Source organism: Oryx dammah, unplaced genomic scaffold (assembly GCF_014754425.2).
Source record: "Oryx dammah isolate SB20612 unplaced genomic scaffold, SCBI_Odam_1.1 HiC_scaffold_20, whole genome shotgun sequence".
Lineage (NCBI taxonomy): Eukaryota > Metazoa > Chordata > Mammalia > Artiodactyla > Bovidae > Oryx > Oryx dammah.
The window spans coordinates 36042380-36059958 of record NW_024070204.1 but is presented as its reverse complement, the minus strand read 5'-3'; the positions used below and the strand labels follow the sequence as shown (position 1 = coordinate 36059958).

Here is a 17579-nt window from a genome sequence, read left to right as displayed (position 1 = left end):
TGAGTAATTAATGATGGAAATACTGGAATTAGTAAGGTGTGAAACCAATAATACAAATGGAAAGTTTAGAAAATAACATTGTAATAGCATTTTTCAGCTTTCTAACTCACATTCAAATTGTGTCCTGCAGCCAAAGTGTATTTGTACCCTTTGCTCCTCAGTCTCTGAGAGGGAAGTCCTTAATTACATTCATAGAAGCCACCTGTCAGACAAGTGATCCTACCTATAAATAGTCGTTTCATAGAGAAAAACAGAAACATAAAAACAGCTGTATAAGCAAAATGTACAGCTAACTTTGTAAATAAATCTAATAGGCTGGGGGTATATAACAATTAATTGTCTCAGCTTTTAGGCACAGCTGTTCTGTTCTTTTACAAGGTTCATTTACATAGTGAATTGTTTGAGAGAGAAACAGAACTTTTTTCTTACGATGAAAGATTTCTGATGAGAGGACTGTGGAAACCTAATGATTTAACAGACTAAGACTTAGAAGTTTTAGCAGAACATCCAGTGATTGTAATCTTTATATGGAAATTGATTTTAGTTATTCACCATCTTAGAAAATGTTCTGATTGCAGACAGTGCTTTTCGTAGATTTTCTGCAGAAAAATAGCAATAAAATAATGTGATGTAAGATTTCTTTGAATCTTTTTGTAGCCCGGTGAATGGCTTTTGTGTATACTTTGTATGTGTTCACAAAGTGAAAGTGCTTTGTGAATTTAGTTACTATTTTGTACAGGAGTTATCTTATAACAAGTGTTATAAGCCTAAACATTCTGATCTCTAATTTTACTGTAAAAAAGGGAAAGAGATGAACTCTTAAGAAAGTACTTCATATTTTTTCCCCAACTCTTTTTCATTTTCTACAAATATCTAAGTTATCTTTACCAGAAAATCTTTAAAAATTCACAGATTACTTACCATGTGAAAATAGATGATGATGAAATGATTAGAAGATAATTAGGTAAGGTAAATAATTAAGGTCAAGGCAGTTCATTGTTAATCATATTAAATAAGCTTATTCTTACCTTCAGTTCAGTTCAGTTCAGTTGCTCAGTCGTGTCCGACTCTTTGCGACCCCATGAATTGTAGCATGCCAGGCCTCCCTGTCCATCACCAACTCCCGGAGTTCACTCAGACTTGCGTCCATCGAGTCAGTGATGCCATCCAGCCATCTCATCCTCGGTCGTCCCCTTCTCCTCCTGCCCCCAATCCCTCCCAGCATCAGTCTTTTCCAATGAGTCAACTCCTCGCATGAGGTGGCCAAAGTACTAGAGTTTCAGCTTTAGCATCATTCATTCCAAAGAACACCCAGGACCGATCTCCTTTAGAATGGACTGGCTGGATCTCCTTGCAGTCCAAAGGACTCTCAAGAGTCTTCTCCAACACCACAGTTCAAAAGCATCAATTGTTCGGTGCTCAGCCTTCTTCACAGTCCAACTCTCACATTCATACATGACTACTGGAAAAACCATAGCCTTGACTAGACGGACCTAATTCCTACCTTAGAAAGAGTGATTCCTTTCCAAAGCAATAGAAATTGAAAAACATACATTAAAGCAGTGTGATCTTTCGTATTTGCTCCTTTTTTATATGCATCTCTACTATAGTTATTGTCATTATAATTAATCACAAGATAGGATTTCCATTATAAATTCTTACATTTTAATATTCATAGTGTGGTGTGGGGCATCTATTCAGTAAATGTATTTTGAGGTGGTTACTGTGTATCAGACATGATACTATGTATCATTCCATTAGGATGGCATCATAATGGTGAATGGAAGGTCAGACTGTCATGTAATTACAAACTAGTATGTACAGTGAAGATACATTCTCCTTTGAAAGACAGGAGAATTGCATATGCAGGGCGATTGCATATGGAATAAGATAGACTCTAGAGTCAGATAATTTAGATTCATATCTTACTACCATATCTGGTATTTATGTGACTTTAGGCAAATGAACTAATGTTCATTCTTTTTTAACATGAGAATGGTAATATTAGCACCTACCTTGTATGGTTGGTATGGAGATGAAGACAGATTTTTTCATGTAAAAATATTAGCAAAATAGGTTGTAGCGCTTGTCTTATAGTCTAGTGAAGTCTTTATCAAACTTTTTGTTTTCCCATAGTATTACTAGTAAGTGTTCAGTTCAGTTCAGTTCAGTCACTCAGTCGTGTCCGACTCTTTGTGACCCCATGAATTGTAGCACGCCAGGCCTCCCTGTCCATCACCAACTCCCTGAGTTCACTCAGACTCGCGTCCATCGAGTCAGTGATGCTATCCAGCCATCTCATCCTCGGTTGTCCCCTTCTCCTCCTGCCCCCAATCCCTCCCAGCATCAGTCTTTTCCAGTGAGTCAACTCTTCACATGAGGTGGCCAAACGACTGGAGTTTCAGCTTTAGCATCATTCCTTCCAAAGAAATCCCAGGGTTGATCTCCTTCAGAATGGACTGGCTGGATCTCCTTGCAGTCCAAGGGACTCTCAAGAGTCTTCTCCAGCACTACAGTTAAAAAGCATCAATTCTTCGGCGCTCAGCCTTCTTCACAGTCCAACTCTCACATCCATACATGACTACTGGGAAAACCTAAGTGATATATATATATATATATATATGTATACACCTATTCCCATTTCGTGTTGATCTCCAGACCTGAGACTATATCTTATATTTACTAATATTTCTCATCTAAGCATTTGGCATAGTGTATTGGCAGAGTGAACCCTGAAATGTACAATTGAATAAAACTTAGATGTAGCTAAGACTCCGAATGCAGGGGCCATGGGTTCAAGCCCTGCTTAGGGAAAATCCCACACGCCACATGGCAAAAAGAAACCAAAAGAAAAAAAAAAAAAAAGATGGAAAAGTTAGAAATCTAAGGTTACTCCCAAGATAAATCAAACTGTACTTTATAGGATACCTTTGTATTTTTAGTTATATAAGTAATAAAATGGCTAAATACAATCTAGAGTGCAAACCTGTGTTCCTATTATACTGTTCCCAGGATGTTGGAACAAGAACCCAACAAAACTATTCTCTTCCAGTCTCTGGGAAAAGGAGATAGAGAAAAGATTTAGTTGTAAGAAAGTATACAAACGGTGGTTGAGTTTTAGTAGGCTTCCCTGGTGGCTCAGACGGTAAAGTGTCTGCCTACAATGTGGGAGACCCGGGTTCGATCCCTGGGTTGGGAAGATCCTCTGGAAAAGGAAATGGCAACCCACTCCAGTACTCTTGCCTAGAAAATCCCATGGATGGAGGAGCCTGGTAGGCTACAGTCTATGGGGCCGCAAAGAGTCGGACACGACTGAGTGACTTCACCTCACCTAATACCTCTGGTGGTCATATCATTTATAATACAGCCTAGGATACTTTGGGGAGTCAAAGGAGGTGGTATTAATCACACTGGCATGATAGGTGTAAATTAGAACTTAGCTTAGATACATGTTCTGTTATAACTGTTGTGATAGCGGTATGAAGACTATATCATGAGAACATAAAGAAGGGTGCTTGCAGGTTAAGGAAAATTTTACACATCTGAGTAAGACTTCTGAGGAATGAGGACTTCTTCCAGATCAGATAGGGAAAGAAGGGGCATGCCTGAGAAACCGAGTGCCATCTTGCTGTCTCTGTAGTCTTGCCTCTAAACAAATTATTCCCTCTCAAGAGGTGCTTCATGTCCATCGTTCTTCTAAAGTAGCCCTACGAAACTCTTCAATTTTTAGTATAATAATAACATTTAAGGAGCTTATAACTAAACTGATTTGCTTGCAGAAGTAATTGATAGGTTTTCCTTGTCCATCTCTATTACATATTTATATTTAAAATACAACAGTGATTAAAAGATTATTGCCTGCTTCAGTTGCTTGTGAGGAAAAATGATCATTTTCAGTACTGAGGGTAGATAATTCCTGTTCTGCATTCCAGATTGTTACACCAGAACAAATGGATGAAAATTACAAAGGGACAGAGTTTGGCATCGGTATAAGGGGCAGTATTCTACTATTCTGTCAAAAGTAGAAAAGGGTCTCCTAAGAAGTTTTTAGTTCCCTTGCATTAAAGGTAAAAGGAAGGCCGTTTTCCCAGGATGCTATCATTTTGATAGATCTTTTACCTCCGAAATTATATCACTCTTTGATATTAATAATTGTTAGAATTTCAGGAAATGTTAAATAATTTGAAGCAGTGCTTTCTCACCTTTTGGACCTGTGAGTAAGGGTGAGAAGATGTACTTTCACTGTCCTTGCTGATGGAGGAGACAGATTTGTTGCTGGCTTTTACCAAGGAAATACTATCTATAGGTATTGCCATGTATTTTTAATCCTTTATGTCTGCTCACAATAAACATAGATAATATTAATATGTAATTAAGTAATACATATCAGATTTATGTAGTCACATTTAATTTTGTTAATTCTTATGCATCCAACTTTTCTAGCTTGATGCTTATTAGCATTTGTTCATGTATATTCACAAATAAATCAGAGAAAATATTGTCCAACTCTGCTCCCACTCCTTATCACTCTGGCATTTTTAAGAAGGCAAATAAAACAAAAGATTTTACTTTAAAAATGAGCAAATCTTGGATCATAAAAGTAATATGCTAAAACATGTAGCCAAAATTCATTAATTTAGACACACTAATATGCGAATTAAACATTTGTTTGGGCTGGCCGCATAACTTTCACATAATTGATCCATAAAAATTGTTTTTGTAAACAGATAATAACTAATTTTAATGGTAGTTGCTGCTATTTATTGAACATCTGTTATAGGCTAGGCACTCGGCTAAGTAAGTTGTACTTCACGCCTTGAAACAATGCCTTCAAGGTTAGGTAATTGGTATAATATATTCGCTGTAACCTTGGGCTTCCCTGATAGCTCAGTGGTAAAGAATCCACCTGCAATGCAGGAGACCTGGTTCAATTCCTGGGTCGGGAACATCCACTGGTTCAATTCCTGGGTCGGGAACATCCACTGGAGAAGGGATAGGCTACCAGTGTTCTTGGGCTTCCCTTGTGGCTCAACTGGTAAAGAATCTGCCTGCAGTGATTGGGATCTGGGAGAAGGGAATGGCTACCCACCCCAGTATTCTGGTCTAGAGAATTACGTCGACTGCAGAGTCCACGGGATCACAAAAAGGTGGACTTGACGGAGCGACTTTCACTCACTTATTCACTATAATCTTAGCATTTTATGTAAAAAACCCCAAATGGACTTTTTGGCCAACCCAGTATAAGAAAGTGGTGCCTGTGAGGTTTAGTAACTTAGTCAAAGATACATGGTTTGTAGGTGATTAAGCTAGATTCCTTTAAAAGCTGTGGTTTTTCTAGTAGTCATGTACAGATACGAGAGCTGGACCATAAAGAAGGCTGACTGCTGAAGATGCTTTCTAATTATGGTGCAGAAGACTCTTAAGAGTCCCTTGAACTGAAAGGATATCAAACCAGTCAATCCTAAAGGAAATCAACCCTGAATATTCATTGAAAGGACTGATGTAGAAGCTGAGACTCCAATACTTTGGCCACTTGATGCAAAGAGCAGACTCATTGGAAAAGACTCTGATGCTGGAAAAGATTGAAAGCAACAGGAGAGGGGGGTGGCAGAGGATAGTATAGATATAGATAGCATCACCACTCAATGGACATAAATTTGAGCTAAGTTCTGGGAGATAGTGAAGGAAAGCAAAGCCTGGCATGCTATAGTCTGTGGGGTTGCAAAGAGTCAGACACAATTGAGCAACTAAACAACAACAGCAGCAAGCTAGATTCAAATCCAGTTCTTTTTTATTTCAGAATTGTTCTTTCTGTTACTCTCAAATAAATGTATGCCACTAGTATTTGGTCATTAATTTACTCTGTGTACTTGAACCAAAATTTATTTAAGTATCAATTTATGCTATTTATTTATTGACAGGTAAGGATATTATTAATAATATGATTTATCACAGCATGTTACAAAGCAGTATATATTGGAAACATTTTAAAATAAATGCATGCTTACTCATGTGTGTATATATATATATATACACACACACACATCTGTGCACATATGTATATGTACATACATGGAGAACTAAGCTAAAGGGGGAATGAATATATATATGTGTGTGTCTATAGATGTATAGAGATAAATAAAAGGTTTCTTAACTGTAGTTTTCTTTTGGTAGTTTTCTGTATATGTATTTGTATCTATGTATGTGTGTTTGTGCTTGTATAATGTTAAATTGCTGAATATTGACTATAGTTATTTCATTACTTCCAGAGAGTCACTGGGAACATGCATAGGACTACGAGTTACACAATAAGAGGAAAAGAGCAACTGTAATTTTAGCGGTTCTTTTGTGTTTTGCTTCCTTGCATTTGAATGGTTGGCCATCACTGCCAGCTAGCCACACTTTTTTTTTTTTTCTTTTTTTTTCTAGCCACATTTTTTTTTTTTTCTCTCTTTTTTCCTTAATGCAGCCCTGGGCTAAACTACTGGGCTTCAGGGAAATCCTAGTGGATTATCTCATTTGTGCTTTATACATTTCACATAGCACAGTTTTGGAGAAGCTGAATTGGAAACATTAAGTGAAAGTAGTAAGAAATCAGAGAGGTAAACTCCTCCTTAAATTCTCTCCCCTGTGCACCCCGCCGCCCCCCCCCCAATAAAAAGCCCATTGATCTCAGCTTGCTCATGTAGTTTTAAGTTTTGTCTAGCATAGGAGTTGACAGTTGACAGATCATGAGCCAGTGTTATTGAAACATAGCCACATTGATTTACTTACCTGTTTTCTCTGTTGCTTCCTTGATTACAACAGAACTGAGGTCACAACAGAACAGACTTTATGGCCTAAAATACTTTGTCTGGGTATTTTTAATTAAAATGTTTAGGTACTCTTGATCTAGCATGTAAGGAAGAAACCAGGGACTTCTCACTTAACCAGGGAAAATTTACCCTAGTATTTGAAGTTATGGATCCCCATAAAAACATTGTAACATATGAGCCTACGTAGTATTTGATGTTTAAAATGGCCCTGATGCTATTTTTGAATTTGTCTGGGAAGAAGTATGAGTTTCTGGAAGGAAACATGTTCTGTCTTTCAGGAAATATATTATGAAGAAACTTAGAAGTTCTTCCATATTCCCATTCTGTTTGGGGGTTCCTGGTAATTGTATGGGGCTTCCCTGGTGGCTCAGAGGTTAAAGCATCTGCCTGGAATGTGGGAGACCCAGGTCCGATCCCTGGGTTGGGAAGATCCCCTGGAGAAGGAAATGGCAACCTACTCCAGTACTCTTGCCTGGAGAATCCCATGGAGGGAGGAGCCTGGTAGGCTACAGTCCATGGGGTTGCAAAGAGTCCTGGTGGCTCAGATGGTAATTATATATAAAACAAAGGGATGAGGAGGGGAAAGAAGAAGAAAGGCTGATTTGATTTGGATCGACAACAACAGTGCATTAAAGTGTGGTAGGTTCATTTTATATCAGTGTTTATTAGGCAAACATTTGACACAGTATTGGCTTCTATCTGTCAGTTTTCATTTTGTGGCTTTTTTTGTTGTTAATAGTCAGTTTTCTTCCAGTTTTATATAAGGTCCAGTAAGAAATGATGTCTCTTGTTCATTGATGTATTATTCCCAGTACCAAAAACAGTACTTGACCATAGTAGGTGTTCAGTTAATACTTCTTGAGTGAGTGACTTCAGACTTGAAGTTTTGTTTTTGTCACAAAATTGTGGCTTTTCAAAAATGTCTGCAATCAGTTTGTACCTAGAAAATAGGCAATAATTAGAAATATGCAAGCCTTTTTGAAAACTATATCTTCAACCTAATCATCGTATTAGTCCTATCACATATTACATAGCAGAAACTGGGTCCTTGCTTTAGTGAAACTGTTTGATATCTGACTACTCAATTATAAATTGATGTAAGATGGTTAAATTATGTATTTCTAGTAGGTGAATTTCACACTGGCTTTTAGTAAACTCTGACTTCCGAACTGCTGTAGGTTCTGAATTAGCACAAGTATTGTTAAAAATATTATGTTCTCAAATATAGTTAAATCATTTAAAAATCTTTGGCCTACTTATAATTTTTCTTTTTCAGTGTCTCCAAACAGGTACCATTTATAACAAAAAGATGTGATCTATTCATAGTTCCTTGCAGTTTTTTTTTTTGTATGAGCTCTGATACCACACAGTGATAAGCTGTTTTCATTCCATGTTTAAAATGAAAGAGTTAGTAATTATAAAGACATACCCTAAACCATCTAATATTAGATCAAATTTCATTGGAGTTAAATGTATCCAGTATTTGTAGGGAAATGTTCTGAAATCAAATGAATGATCTTGTGCTTGTTCAGTTGCCCAGTCATGTTCAACTTTTTGGGACTCCATGGACTGAAGCATGCCAGCATGCCAGGTCCCTGTCCCTCACCATCTCCCAAAGTTTGCCCAAATTCACGTCCATTGCATCTGCGATGCCATCCAGCCATCTCATCCCCTGACACCATCTTCTCCTTCTGTCCTCAGTCTTTCCCATCATCAGGCACTTTTCCAGTTGGTTGGCTGTTTGCATCAGATCAGCAAAATACTGGAGCTTCAGCTTCAGCATCAGTCCTTCTAATGAGTATTCAGCGTTGATTTCCCTTAAGATTGACTATTTTGATCTTGTGTCTTAGTTACTCAGTGGTGTCCAACTCCTTTCAACCCATGGACTGTAGCCCACCAGGCTTCTCCATCTATGGGATTTTCTAGGCAAGAATATTGGAGTTTTGTTGCCATTTCCTTCTCCAGTGGATTTTCCTGACCCAGGGATCGAACATTGCGGGCAGGCTCTTTACCATCTGAGCCACCAGGGAGACCCTGGTGGGGTTTGATCTTAGTATGTAGCAATTTCAAAGAGATTGGAGATAGCTAGGATATGTCATGGAGAAGGAAATGACAACCCACTCCAGTATTCTTACGTGGAGAATCCTCTGGATGGAGGAGCCTGGTGGGCTGCTGTCTGTAGGGTTGCGCAGAGTCGGACATGACTGACGCGACTTAGCATATATGCATGCACTGGAGAAGGAAATGGCAACCCACTTTAGTGTTCTTGCCTGGAGAATCCCAGGAGCCTGGTGGGCTGCTGTCTGTGGGGTCACACAGAGTCGGACACGACTGAAGCCACTTGGCAGCAGCAGCAGCAGCAGCAGCATATGTAACATGCTTAGTGGTTTGACACTAACCAATGTGTGGTTGTTCTGGCTCACACCGAGTATAACAGAATGGAGAGAAGCAGATGCAAGCTAAATTTATAGAACAATGTGATGTTTCATTTGCTGAGGAAAACACTTATTCAAAACAAATAGCTCCTTAGTTTGTGTTAACAGATTAAAATCTCAAAGGAAAGTCATAATGGGTCTTAAAGTAAAATATCAATAATGTGACAATTTTTTTTCTTTTCTAGATTGTGTTTTTGCTTAAAGCAAATAGGATGCTGAATATGTTAATAGAAAAATAACTTGAATATTGACACTGTATCCAAGGGTTGGCAGATTCCCAACCACAGGGCAATTTCTGGCTTTGGCCTGTTTTTGTAAAACAGGTGAACTGAAGATTGTTTTTGCATTTTAAAAGCTTTTTTTTTTCTTTCAGTATTTTAAAGATGTTCCCCTGTCTTCTCATTTGCTTTGTTTTCCGGGAGAAATTTGTCATTCTTCTCTTTATTTCTCTGTATGTAACTTGTCTGTCTTTGTTGTTGTTCAGTCACTAAGTCATGTCCTGTTCTTTGAGACCTCATGGACTGTAGCATGCTGGGCTCCTATGTCCTCCACTATTTCCTGGAGTGGGCTCAAATTCATGTCCATTGAGTCTGTGATGCTGTCTAATCATCTTATCCTCTGCCACCCTCTTCTCCTTTTGCCTTCAGTCTTTTCCAGAAACAAGGTCTTTTCCAGTGAGTTGGCTCTTCTCATCAGGTGGCCAGAGTATTGGAGCTTCAGCATCAGTCCTTCCAGTGAATATTCAGGATTGATTTCCTTTAGGATTGACTGGTGATCTTGCAGTCCAAGGGACTCAAGAATCTTCTCCTACACCACAGTTTGAAAGCATCAATTCTTCCATGCTCAGCCTTCTTTATGGTCCAACTCTCACATCTGTGTATGACTGTTGTAAAAACCGTAAATTTGACTATGTGGACTTTTGTTAGGAAAGTGATGTCTCTGCTTTTTAATACACTGTCTGGGTTTGTCATAGCTTTAAGAAGCAAGTGTCTTTTAATTTAATGGCTGCAGTCTTTTTTTTAATCTGGTTGCTTTTAAGATTTTTCCTCTATCAGTGATTTTGAGTAATTTGATTGTGATGTACCTTGGTCTATTTTGTTCCTTTTCCTTGTGCTTGGGATTGATTGAACTTCTTGGATTTATTGGCTTACTTTGATCAAATTTGGAAAGTTTTTATCTATTATTTCTTCAGTTCTTCTATTCCAAACTTTTTTCTTTAGGAACTCCAGTTAGACATATTGCAATTTTGTTAAGCTGCTTGAATCCCTATAGTTTGCTGTTGGTCTTTTCATTTGTCTTTTTTCCCTTTGTGTTACATTTTGGATACTTCTTATTGCTTTGTCTTCAAAATTCACAACTCTTACTTTATATAAAATCTATTATGCTTTTTTCCTCATCCAGTATATTTACATCGGAGACACTATAGTTTTCGTCTCCAGAAATTGAGTGCTTTTTACACTTTTCATGCCTCTCCCTAAGGTTTTGAAATATAGACTACAGTTATAAAAATTGTTTTAATGTCCTTTTCTACTGATTGTATTAGATTGTTGCAAGAGTAATTGAGGTTTGTCATTGTTGAACTTTGCCATTTGATATTGGAATAGTCTTAAATAAATGTGATTATGTTACGCATCATTTTAATGCACATTTCTTACTTTGTTTTTTTGCTAATGACTTATTACTTGCTGTTTATATTTTAGACTAGGGAAATGATGTTACACAAAAAGTAAATTTGAGTGATTTTCTTATTCAAGTTCAACATGGGTCATAAAGCTACAGAGACAACTTGCAACATCAATAACACATTTGGCCCAGGAACTGCTAACGAATGTACAGTGCAGTGGTGGGTCAAGAAGTTTTTTACCTCATGCAAAGAGTTGACTCGTTGGAAAAGACTCTGATGCTGGGAGGGATTGGGGGCAGGAGGAGAAGGGGACGACAGGATGAGATGGCTGGATGGCATCACTGACTCAATGGATGCGAGTCTGAGTGAACTCCAGGAGTTGGTGATGGACAGGGAGGCCTGGCGTGCTGCGATTCATGGGGTTGCAAAGAGTCGGACACGACTAAGCAACTGAACTGAACTGAACTGAACTGAAGAGCCTTGAAGATGAGGAGTGCGGTGGCTGGTCCTCAGAAGTTGACAACAGCCAATTGAGAGGATCATCGATGCTAATCCTCTTAGAACTACATGAGAAGTTGCCCAAGAACTCAAGTGTCTCCCATTCTTTGGTTATTTTGCATTTGAAGCAAATTGGAAAGGTGAAAAAGCTTGATAATTGGGTGAACAAATCAAAAAAATGATTTTGAAGTGTTGTCTTTTATTCTGTGCAACAACTTAAGAACCTTTTTTTTTTGGATTGTGATACGTGACTAAAAGTGGGTTTTATATGACAATCTGAGATTACCAGCCCAGTGGCTGGACCGAGAAGACGCTCCAAAGCACTTCCCGAAGGCATACTTACACCAGAAAAGGTCATGGTCACCATTTGTCCATCTGCTGCTGGTCTGATCCACTGCTGCTTTTTAAATCCCCCTGAGGTCATTCTGAGAATGCTCAGCAAATTGATGAGAGAGGCACTGAAATCTGCAAAGCCTTGAGCTGGCATTGGTCAATACAAAGGGCCCAATTCTTCTCCATGACAGCATCCAACCACATGTCTCAAAACCAACACTTCAGAAGTTGAATGAATTGGGCTACAAAGTTTTGCCTCATCTGCTACATTCATCTAACCTCTCGCCAACTGATTCACTTCTTGAAGCATTTTGGTAACTTTTTGCATGGAACATGCTTCCACAACCAGCAGGATGTGGGAAATGCTTTCCAAGAGTTTATCGAAGTCTGAAGCACGAGTTTTTGCGCCAAAGATTAAACAAACTTATTTCTTGTTGACAAAAATGTGTTGATTATAATGGTTCCTATTTTGATGAGTAAAAATGTGTTTGAACCTAGTTATAATGATTTAAAATTCACAGCCCCGAACCGCGATTATGTTTGTACCAACCTAATAATATCTGTGTCGGTTCTGGGTCATTTTCAGTTGATTAATTTTTCTGCTTACTGTGAGTCATATTTTCCTGCTTCTTTGCATGTCTGATGATATTTGGTATTTTACAATGATATCACTGTAAATTTTGCTTCATTAGGTGTTCTCTATTTTTCTTCTCTGATTCTTACTGAGCTTTGGTCTGAGACATTTTAGTTATTTGGAAACAGTTTGATTCTTTCAAGTCTTGCTTTGAAGATTTGTTGTGTGCCATGTGCTTAGTCGCTTCAGTCGTGTCCGACTTATTGTGACCCCATAGACAGTAGCCTCCTGGCCTCCTCTGTCCATGGCATTTCTCTAGGCAAGAATACTGGAGTGGGTTGCACTGCCTTCCTCTGGGATCTTCCCAACCCAGGGATCGAACCCAAGTCTCCCACATTGTAGGCGGATTCTTTGCTGTCTGAGCCACTATGGAAGCCCAAAAATACTGGAGTGGGTAGCCTATCCCTTCTTCAGAGGATCTTCCCAATCCAGAAATCGAAACGGGGTCTCCTTCATGGCAGGCAGATTCTTTACCACCTGAACTGCCAGGGAAGCCCAAAGATTTGTTAGGTAGAATCAAAGAAATGTTTAGTCTGTACATGATTGTTCCCCACCACTGAGCCAAGACTTTTCTGAATACTCTGCCCAATGCCCCATGCACTATTAAGGTTTTCAGTATGGCCATTAGAAACAAGCACTGCTCCTTGTGTGTAACCTCACATGATACTCATCCCTTTAATTTTTTTGAGTGATAATTTCCTTACACACATGCACCAATTGTTGCTCTAATGGCTGCATAAAGGGTCTTTTGGCAGATGTTCGGTGCTTTCTCTGTGCAGTGCTCTGTTCTCTGATACTGTTTGTTCTCCTTGGACTCTGAGCTCTGTCTCTTGAACTCAGTTTGCCTGGGTATCTCCTCTCAGCACCAAAGTCTGGAAACACTCTAATGACAGTAAACTGAGGGCAGTTGTAGAGCGTTCTTGTTTTTTTTTTTTCATTTCTCAATGATTAGTTTTCTTTACTTAATGTCCAGTGTTTTGAGAACTGTTGTTTTGTATGTTTTTTTCAATTTTGGGGTTGATTCAAATAAGACAGTATGTTTGTTTGATGTTACTACATAATGGCCAGAAGTGAAAGGTGTTCTTGCAGTTGGGGTTGAAATTTTAGAATTAGTGGTTAAATAGTTCCAGGTGATGTAGAGAGTTGGACCATAGGTATAAATGGAGTAGAGAGGTGAAGGTCATTCAGTGAGTCATCCACATAAACTTTGAAGTCTCCTAAGTAGGTAGATTTGAGACAGAATGTAAGACTTTAAAAAGAACTGAAAGTCAGAGTTGTGAAGTTTTAATAATGCATGTTTCATGTGTTTTGTTAGGGAAAATAAAATTATTTTAAAATTATCTTAATCTTTTAAAATTATGTGTAATTATTTTATCTATTCTAGAACCTTCTGATAACTTAAGGGAGATTCTCCAAAATGTGGCCAAATTGCAAGGAGTATCAAATATGAGAAAGCTAGGCCATCTGAATAACTTTACTAAGGTAAGTAACTTCAGTCTTTACATTATCATCCTAAGTTACTTTTTCCTTATTGTACTTATTAGATATTTCTTAACCACCATTAACAAGAAATTCTTCAGTATTCCCTCAATATTAGTGTTTCCTTGGCCCTTTCTCATGGATTTTTATCATATGTTTTTAAATTTAATAGTATATATGAATAATGAGAAGTATTTGACGTTTGTTGTCAAATATTTAGTAGGTTCAGAAGAGAATAAAGGGAAAAGAAATCATTGAGAAATCAGTAATTCAGTCTCCATTATTAGTCACATAAGGATGTAATTCTGTTGCCTTTTAATATTCATTTTTATGGGGTATCATATGATAAATATGTTGGTACATGAGTATGGTGTGTTGCATTTCATATATATAATGATTTCTAGAGAAATATTAACACTTCCTCTCCTTTCCTGATAACTCTGTTCCCATTATCTAGATCTTAGAACTCAACATAAATGTTAGGGCACTTGTCCCAAATAAATATTGACCTGATCTCTGCTAGCCACCAAGAATTCCCAAGTTTGATAGAGGGATTGGTATGGTTGGGAGCCTAACAGCCAACTTATGGAAATGCTGAACAGCCAGCTCATGGAAACACTAAAATCCCTGTTATTTGAGGTGATGCCGAAAATAGAATGCTTCCTTTGGGAAAATTTTTATTTCCATTTTTACTAAATACAAATTATTTTACATTTTATTTTTATATTTTATTGAAGTTTAGTTGATTTACAGTGTCATGTTAGTATCAAGTGTACAGCATGTGATTCAGATTATATATACTCATTTTCAGATTCTTTTCCCTTATAGGCTGTTACAAATATTGAGTATAGTGCCTTGTTGTACATTTTAAATGTAGGAATAATTGTTTTAGCTGCTTACTAAAAGTGTGATCCATAGACCTGCAACATTGATGTCAACTTGGAGTTTGTTTGATATGGACAATTTTCAACCCCACCCAGACCTACTCAGTGAGAATCTACATTTTAATGAATATCTCAGATGAATTTGGGTGCACATTAAAATTTGAGTCACACTGTTTTAATCTTTCCAAAATGTTTAGTTCTTTGCTACTTGGTAGTTAGACTGTGGCTTGAATTTGATTTTATTTCATAGAAATAGAAGGGGTAAGAATATAATCACTATGTAACAAAATTTTTTTCCCAATAAGGTGTTATATAATAAATACAAAGTAGATTAGCTTTTTTCTTTCCATAGTTAGTGAAATATACATATACATTAATTTTTTTCTTAATGAAACATTCTGGGATTTATTTTTATATAACATGAGAAAATTATCTTGTATGAGTGATGACAAAGTGATTTTTTTTAAAAACTTCCAAAACATTGAATAAGTGCTTGTGAAGGGGTTTCAAAAATATCCTTGTTGTATGTTTCATTTTTATGAAAGTGGAAAATCTTCAAATACGTTTCCTTCAGTGTTCTACTCAGGTTTTTAAGACCTAGAGTTATTTCAGGGTTACAAATTGAATCTCCTGGTTTTACTCTATTAAATTTCCCAGTTTTATGTCATCATTCTTCACCCAGGTCTAATAGTAACATATCTTAGCACTTGCCATCATTTAACTGTTAAAAACAGTTAATAGAGGTTTATGTCTTGTTTGATCTCCTGGTTCATGTTATAATCAGGTTGACATCTAGTTGTGTACTTCCATATCGTTTACAGCTGGGATTCTAAAAGAAGAATGAATGTAAGAATGGCAATGATTTCTGTTATTTCACTTTGGCACTGGACTGGGTCCTTTTTTTGTTGTTTAGTCCTTCAGTCGTGTCCGACTCTCTGCAATCCCATGGACTGCAGCAGCACCAGGCATTCCTGTCCTTCACCATCTCCTGGAGCTTGCTCAAACTCATGTCCATTGAGTCGATGTTACCTTCCAACCATCTCGTCCTATGTTGTCCCCTTCTTCTACTGCCTTCAATCTATCCCAACATCAGAGTCTTTTCTAATGAATTGGCTTTGTGCATCATGTGGCCCAAATATTGGAGTTTCAGCTTCAACCTCAGTCCTTCCCATGAATATTCAGGACTGATTTCCTTTAGGATTGACTGATTTGATCTTCTTGCTGTCCAAGGGACCCTTAAGAATCTTCTCCAGCACCACAGTTTAAAAGCATTAATTCTTCAGCACTCAGCTTTCTTTACGGTTCAACATGACTACTGGGAAAACCGTAGCCTTGACTAGATGGACTTTTGTTGGTAAAGTAATGTCTCTGCTTTTTAATATGCTGTCATGGTTTGTCATAGCTTTTCTTCCAAGGGGCAAGCATCTTTTAATTTCATGGCTGCAGTTACCATCTGCAGTGATTTTGGAGCCCAAGAAAATAAAGTCTGCCACTGTTTCCATTGTTTCTGCATCTGTTTGCCATGAAATGATGGGACCAGATGCCATGATCTTAGTTTTTTGAATGTTGAACTTAAGCCAGCTTTTTCCCTCTCTTGCACTTTCATAAAGAGGCTCTTTAGTTCCTCTTTGCTTTCTGCCATAAGGGTGTTGTCACCTGCATATCTGAGGTTAATGATATTTCTCCTGGCAATCTTGATTCCAGCTTGTGTTTCATCCAGCCTGGCATTTCACATGATGTACTCTGTATATAAATAAGCAAGATGACAATGTACAGCTTTGATGTACTCCTTTCCCAGTCTGGAACCAGTCCATTGTTCCATGTGCAGTTCTAACTGTTACTTCTTGACCTGCAGGCAGGTTTCTTAGGAGGCAGATAAGGTGTTTGGTATTCCCATCTCTTTAAGAATTTTCCACAGTTTTTTGTGATCCACATCGTCAAAGTCTTCAGTGTAGTCAGTGAAGCATAAGTAGATGTTTTTCTGGAATTCTCTTGCTTTTTTTGTGATCCAGTGGGTGTTGACAATTTGATGTCTAGTTCCTCTACCCTTTCTAAATCCAGCTTGAACATCTGGAAGTTCCTAGTTCACATTACTGTGGAAGCCTAGCTTGGAGAATGGGTCCTAAAGCACTGTTAAACTCTAGAGAAGCACAATACAGTAGAAACACATGTGAGCCACTTTTGTAATTTTAAATTTTCTAGCAGATCACACTAAAAAAGTAAAAGGAAGTGTGAAATTATTATTATTATATCTTCTTTAATACACCATATCCAACTGATCATTTTATATAATTAGTATGAAATATCAATGAGATATTTAATATTTTTTCATACTATATCTTAGAAGATAAATGTGTGTGTTCACCTCAGTTCAGTTGCTCAGTCATGTCCGCCTGTTTGTGACCCCACGGACTACAGTGCGCCAGGCTTCTCTGTGCATCACCAACTCTTGGAGCGTGCTCAGATTCATGTCCATCGAGTCGGTGATGCCATCCAACATTCTCATCCTCAATTATCCCCTTCTCCTGCCTTCAGACTTTCCCAGCATCAGGGTCTTTTCCAGTGAGTCAGTTCTTCACATCATGTGGCCAAATTATTGGAGTTTCAGCTTTAGCATCAGTCCTTCCAGTGAATATTAAGGACTGATTTCCTTTAGGATTAACTGGTTTGATCTCCTTGCAGTCCAAGGGACTCTCAAGAGTCTTCCCCAACACCACAGTTTAAAAGCATCAGTTCTTCGGCACTCAGCTTTCTTATGGTCCAACTCTTACATCCATACATGACTACTGGAAAAACCATAGCTTTGACTAGACGGACCTTTTTTGGCAAAGTAATGTCTCTGCTTTTTAATATGCTGTCTAGGTTGGTCATAGCCTT

General features: G+C 37.9%; 1 protein-coding gene across 2 annotated transcripts in view; it reads left to right on the top strand.

Annotated features, from left to right (window-relative positions):
* The window catches only part of RICTOR (RPTOR independent companion of MTOR complex 2), a 126542-nt gene that overhangs the window by 21175 nt on the left and 87788 nt on the right, over nucleotides 1-17579 (top strand). For both annotated transcript variants that reach the window (XM_040262363.1, XM_040262362.1), the window contains exon 3: nucleotides 13724-13821. In XM_040262363.1, coding sequence (XP_040118297.1) covers nucleotides 13724-13821 — 98 coding nt within the window. The remainder of the gene's footprint in view (nucleotides 1-13723; nucleotides 13822-17579) is intronic.